The sequence below is a fragment of the Salvelinus namaycush genome, unplaced genomic scaffold (genome assembly GCF_016432855.1).
Source record: "Salvelinus namaycush isolate Seneca unplaced genomic scaffold, SaNama_1.0 Scaffold190, whole genome shotgun sequence".
Taxonomy (NCBI): domain Eukaryota; kingdom Metazoa; phylum Chordata; class Actinopteri; order Salmoniformes; family Salmonidae; genus Salvelinus; species Salvelinus namaycush.
In genome coordinates this window covers 115523-122500 of record NW_024058675.1, presented here as the reverse complement: position 1 = coordinate 122500, position 6978 = coordinate 115523, and the positions used below count along the sequence as shown (strand labels likewise).

Here is a 6978-nt window from a genome sequence, read left to right as displayed (position 1 = left end):
ATAATGTTAGATAATATTACATAATGTAATAAACACCCACAACAATAATGTATCTCCTAAATGAAATCGGTAGCATATTGTTAATATAATGTTGTCAATATAATATTGTCAATATAATATGTTAATTGAATATGGATAATATAATATTGTTAATATAATATGTTAATATAATATTGTCAATATAATATTGTTAATATAATAGTGTCAATATAATATGTTAATTGAAATATGGATAATATAATATTGTTAATATAATATGTTAATGTAATATGTTAATATAATATGTTAATATAATATGTTAATTTAATATTGCTAATATAATAGTTTTACTATAATATGTTAATATACTATTGTTAATATAATATTGTTAATATAATATGTTAATATAATATTGTTAATATAATATTGTTAATGTAATATGTTAATTTAATATTGCTAATATAATATTGTTAATATAATCTGTTAATATAATATGTTAATATAATATTGATAATATAATAGAAAACAGATGTCTGTAGATTCATGTGTTCCAGGACTCTTTTTTCAACAGAGAGAGAGAGAGAATTGTGATAGAGAGTGAAAGACAGAGAGATAATTCTAGAACTTACTCTGTGTTGTGAGTGTCTATGGTGTTAAAGAGCTCCTTCAGTTGATCTGATGTTAAAACTCCATCATGGAAGTAGGCTCTGAACTCATCAAACGACAACTTCCCATCATCTGCAGCACAAAACAGTTGGGAATAGAATTGAAAATATATTTTATTGGACATTTGGTTAGAAAATATATTATTCATTCACCTTTTTACGCAGACACGCGCGCACAAACATACATACACACACACACAGAGGGACTGACGTGGTTTGGCCCAGTTAGTAACATTAACATAACATTACATGCAAATGTGTTGGAGTTAGACTGGATAAGACTGGATGAAACAATGGATAAAACACGAGTTCGACTGGATAAAAGACTGGATAAAAGACTTGATGAAAGACTGGATACGAATGGATACGACTGGATAAAAGACTGGAGTTAGACTGGATACGACTGGATAAAAGACTGGATAAAAGACTGGATAAAAGACTGGAGTTAGACTGGATAAAAGACTGGAGTTAGACTGGATAAAAGACTGGAGTTAGACTGGAGTTAGACTGGATAAAAGACTGGATAAAAGACTGGAGTTAGACTGGATAAAAGACTGGAGTTAGACTGGATAAAAGACTGGAGTTAGACTGGAGTTAGACTGGATAAAAGACTGGATAAAAGACTGGAGTTAGACTGGATAAAAGACTGGAGTTAGACTGGAAAAAAGACTGGAGTTAGACTGGATAAAATACTGGAGTTAGACTGGATAAAAGACTGGATAAAAGACTGGAGTTAGACTGGATAAAAGACTGTAGTTAGACTGGATAAAAGACTGGAGTTAGACTGGAGTTAGACTGGATAAAAGACTGGATAAAAGACTGGAGTTAGACTGGATAAAAGACTGGAGTTAGACTGGATAAAAGACTGGATAAAAGACTGGATAAAAGACTGGATAAAAGACTGGAGTTAGACTGGATAAAATACTGGAGTTAGACTGGATAAAAGACTGGATAATAGACTGGAGTTAGACTGGATAATAGACTGGATAAAAGACTGGAGTTAGACTGGATAATAGACTGGATAAAAGACTGGAATTGGACTGGATAAAAGACTGGATAATAGACTGGAGTTAGACTGGATAAAAGACTGGAGTTAGACTGGAGAAAAGACTGGATAAAAGACTGGATAAAAGACTGGATAATAGACTGGATAAAAGACTGGAGTTAGACTGGATAATAGACTGGATAAAAGACTGGAGTTAGACTGGATAAAAGACTGGATAAAACACTGGAGTTAGACTGGATAAAAGACTGGATAAAAGACTGGAGTTAGACTGGATAATAGACTGGATAAAAGACTGGAGTTAGACTGGAGTTAGACTGGATAAAAGACTGGATAAAACACTGGAGTTAGACTGGATAAAACACTGGAGTTAGACTGGATAAAATACTGGAGTTAGACTGGCAGACTAGTCGGGATCGAGGGAAAGATGAACGGAGCGAAGTACAGAAAGATCTTGATGAAAACCTGCTCCAGAGCGCTCAGGACCTCAGACTGGGCCAAAGGTTCACCTTCCAACAGGACAACAACCCTAAGCACACAGCCAAGACAACGCAGGAGTGGCTTCGGGACAAGTCTGTGACTGTCCATGAGTGGCCCAGCCAGAACCCGGACTTGAACCCGATCAAACATCTCTGGAGAGACCTGAAAATAGCTGTAGGGGAGAATGGGAGAAACTCCCCAAATACAGGTGTGCCAATTGTAGCGTCATACCCATGAAGACTCGAGGCTGTAATCGCTACTGAAGGTGCTTCATCAAAGTACTGAGTAAAGGGTCTGAATATTTAGTCAGCACATCTACTATGAGAAGCTTTATGAAATATAAACAATTTCAAATATCGAGCTGCCAGTCGGTCCTGCCGTTTCCATGGCAACGGCAGCAAGCAACAGCATTAGAGAAAGGAGAGAGCAACAATTACACATATTTCATTGAGAAATAAAGTACATGTTTTCAAATAACTAAAATCCATCCCACAGCCTTAAATACATCATGAGAGAAGGTAGAGAGAGAGAAAGACAGAGACAGAGACAGAGACAGAGAGAGAGACAGAGACAGAAAGAGAGAGAGAGAGAGAGCGAGACAGAGACAGAGACAGAGAGAGAGACAGAAAGAGAGAGAGAGAGAGAGAGAGAGAGAGAGAGAGAGAGAGAGAGAGAGAGAGAGAGACAGAGAGACAGAGAGACAGAGACAGAAAGAGAGAGAGAGAGAGAGACAGAGACAGAGACAGAGACAGAGACAGAAAGAGAGAGAGAGAGAGAGACAGAGAGACAGAGACAGAAAGAGAGAGAGAGAGAGAGAGACAGAGACAGAGACAGAAAGAGAGAGAGAGAGAGAGATTGTGAATTCTTACCGTTTTTATCTGCTCTTCTTAAGATCTGAAACAAGAAAAAGCAGAGAGGATGACTGTTATGGAGGACTGTTATGGAGGACTGTTATGGAGGGCTGTTATGGAGGACTGTTATGGAGGACTGTTGTGGAGGACTGTTATAGAGGGCTGTTATGGAGGGCTGTTATGGAAGACTGTTATGGAGGACTGTTATGGAGGACTGTTATGGAGGACTGTTATGGAGGACTGTTAAGGAGGACTGTTATAGGGGACTGTTATGGAGGACTGTTATGGAGGACTGTTAAGGAGGACTGTTATGGAGGACTGTTATGGAGGACTGTTATGGAGGACTGTTATGGAGGACTGTTATGGAGGGCTGTTATGGAGGACTGTTATGGAGGACTGTTATGGAGGACTGTTATGGAGGACTGTTATGGAGGACTGTTATGGAGGACTGTTATGGAGGACTGTTATGGAGGACTGTTATGGAGGACTGTTAAGGGGGACTGTTATGGAGGACTGTTATGGAGGACTGTTATGGAGGACTGTTATGGAGGACTGTTATGGAGGACTGCTATAGGGGACTGTTATGGAGGACTGTTATGGAGGACTGTTATGGAGGACTGTTAAGGAGCGGCAGGTAGCCTAGCGGTTAGAGCGTTGGGCAAGTAACCGAAAGGTTGCTAGATCGAATCCCCGAGCTGACAAGGTAAAAATCTGTCGTTCTGCCCTTGAACAAGGCAGCACTGTTCCTAGGCCGTCATTGTAAATAATAATGTGTTCTTTAACTGACTTGCCTAGTTAAATAAAATATGGGGGACAGATACGGAGGACTGATATGGAGGACAGATATGGAGGACAGATACGGAGGACTGATATGGAGGACAGATACAGAGGACTGATACGGAGGACAGATACGGAGGACTGATACGGAGGACTGATACGGAGGACAGATACGGAGGACTGATACGGAGGACAGATACGGAGGACTGATACGGAGGACAGATACGGAGGACTGATACGGAGGACTGATACGGAGGACAGATACGGAGGACTGATACGGAGGACTGATACGGAGGACAGATACGGAGGACTGATACGGAGGACAGATACGGAGGACAGATACGGAGGACTGATACGGAGGACAGATACGGAGGACTGATACGGAGGACAGATACGGAGGACTGATACGGAGGACAGATACGGAGGACAGATACGGAGGACTGATACGGAGGACTGATACGGAGGACTGATACGGAGGACAGATGTAGATGACTATTGTAAGGACAGTTATGAAGGGCTGATGTGGAGGGCTGATGTGGAGGGCTAATGTGGAGGGCTGATGTGGAGGGCTGATGTGGAGGGCTGATGTGGAGGGCTGATGTGGAGGACTGATGTGGAGGGCTGATGTGGAGGGCTGATGTGGAGGACTGATGTGGAGGGCTGATGTGGAGGACTGATGTGGAGGGCTGATGTGGAGACTGATGTGGAGGGCTGATGTGGAGGGCTGATGTGGAGGACTGATGTGGAGGGCTGATGTGGAGGGCTGATGTGGAGGGCTGATGTGGAGGACTGATGTGGAGGGCTGATGTGGAGGACTGATGTGGAGGGCTGATGTGGAGGGCTGATGTGGAGGACTGATGTGGAGGGCTGATGTGGAGGACTGATGTGGAGGGCTGATGTGGAGGGCTGATGTGGAGGGCTGATGTGGAGGGCTGATGTGGAGGACTGATGTGGAGGGCTGATGTGGAGGACTGATGTGGAGGGCTGATGTGGAGGGCTGATGTGGAGGACTGATGTGGAGGGCTGATGTGGAGGACTGATGTGGAGGGCTGATGTGGAGGGCTGATGTGGAGGGCTGATGTAGAGGACTGATGTAGAGGACTGATGTGGAGGACTGATATGGAGGACTGATATGGAGGGCTGATGTAGAGGACTGATGTAGAGGGCTGATGTAGAGGACTGATGTGGAGGGCTGATGTAGAGGACTGATGTAGAGGACTGATGTGGAGGACTGATGTGGAGGACTGATGTAGGGGACTGATGTAGAGGACTGATGTAGAGGACTGATGTAGAGGACTGATGTAGAGGACTGATGTGGAGGACTGATGTGGAGGACTGATGTAGAGGACTGATGTGGAGGACTGATGTAGAGGACTGATGTAGAGGACTGATGTAGAGGACTGATGTAGAGGACTGATGTAGAGGACTGATGTAGAGGACTGATATGGAGGGCTGATGTGGAGGGCTGATATGGAGGACTGATGTAGAGGACTGATGTAGAGGACTGATGTGGAGGGCTGATGTGGAGGACTGATTTGGAGGGCTGATATGGAGGGCTGATGTGGAGGGCTGATATGGAGGACTGATGTAGAGGACTGATGTAGAGGACTGATGTGGAGGGCTGATATGGAGGGCTGATGTGGAGGGCTGATGTGGAGGACTGATATGGAGGGCTGATATGGAGGGCTGATGTAGAGGACTGATGTAGAGGGCTGATGTGGAGGACTGATATGGAGGGCTGATGTGGAGGGCTGATGTGGAGGGCTGATGTGGAGGACTGATGTAGAGGACTGATGTAGAGGACTGATGTGGAGGACTGATATGGAGGGCTGATATGGAGGGCTGATGTAGAGGACTGATGTAGAGGACTGATGTGGAGGACTGATGTAGAGGACTGATGTAGAGGACTGATGTGGAGGACTGATGTGGAGGACTGATGTGGAGGACTGATATGGAGGGCTGATATGGAGGGCTGATGTAGAGGACTGATGTAGAGGACTGATGTGGAGGACTGATGTAGAGGACTGATGTAGAGGACTGATGTGGAGGACTGATGTGGAGGACTGATGTGGAGGACTGATGTGGAGGACTGATGTGGAGGACTGATGTGGAGGACTGATGTGGAGGACTGATGTAGAGGACTGATGTAGAGGACTGATGTAGAGGACTGATGTGGAGGACTGATGTAGAGGACTGATGTAGAGGACTGTTAGCAGCTCCTGAACACTGGGGGGAGGGGACTACGCCCCAAACAGCACCCTATTTCTATCAATACTTTTGACCAGGGCTCTGTGTAGGGAAAAGGGTTTCATTTGGGATGCAGAGGAGATGAAAGGGAAAGTGGCTTTGAAGGGCTGGCTGCTCCCTGAACCTGAGCAATCCCTCCATCCCACCCACCCTCCATCCATCCACCCACCCTCCCTTCATCATCCATCAATCTCACCCTCCCTCCCTCCCTCCCTCCATCCATCATCCATCCATCCACCCTCCCTCCCTCCATCCATCCCTCCCTCCCTCATCCCTCCTTCCATCCATCCCTCCTTCCATCCATCCCTCCCTCCCTCCATCCATCCCTACATCCACCCTCCCTCCCTCCATCCATCCCTCCCTCCCTCTATCCCTCCCTACATCCATCCCTCCCTACATCCATCCCACCCTCCCTCCCTCCACCCATCCCTCCATCCATCCATCCATCCGTCCCGCCTTCTCCCTGCCTCCCTCCCTCCATCCAAATCAAATCGTATTGGTCTCATACACATGTTTAGCAGATGTTATCGCAGGTGCAGCGAAATGCTTATGTTCCTAGCTCCAACAGTGCAGTAATACATAACAATACAAAAACAATACACACAAATCCCCAAAATCTAAAGAAAGGAATTATAAAATATATAAATATTAGAACGAGCCACGTCAGTCTGGAATATACAGTGCATTCGGAAAGTATTCAGACCCCTTCACTTTTTCCAAATTTTGCAGGTTTTCATCAAGGATCTCTCTGTACTTTGCTCCGTTCATCTTTCCCTTGATCCTGACTAGTCTCCCAGTCCCTGCCGCTGAAAAACACCCCTACAGCATGATGCTGCCACCACCATGCTTCACCGTAGGGAAGGTGCCAGGTTCCCTCCAGATGTGACGCTGACATTCAGGCCAAAGATTTCAATCTTGTTTTCATCAGACAAAAGAATCTTGTTTCTCATGGTCTGAGAGTCCTTTAGGTGCTTTT

General features: G+C 44.8%; 1 protein-coding gene across 1 annotated transcript in view; it reads right to left on the bottom strand.

The window, feature by feature from the left end:
• The window catches only part of necab1 (N-terminal EF-hand calcium binding protein 1), a 116994-nt gene that overhangs the window by 80166 nt on the left and 29850 nt on the right, over positions 1 to 6978 (bottom strand). The window contains exons 2-3 of the mRNA XM_038983788.1: positions 2997 to 3021; positions 609 to 717 (exon numbers count right to left, since the gene is read on the bottom strand). Coding sequence (XP_038839716.1) covers positions 609 to 717; positions 2997 to 3021 — 134 coding nt within the window. The remainder of the gene's footprint in view (positions 1 to 608; positions 718 to 2996; positions 3022 to 6978) is intronic.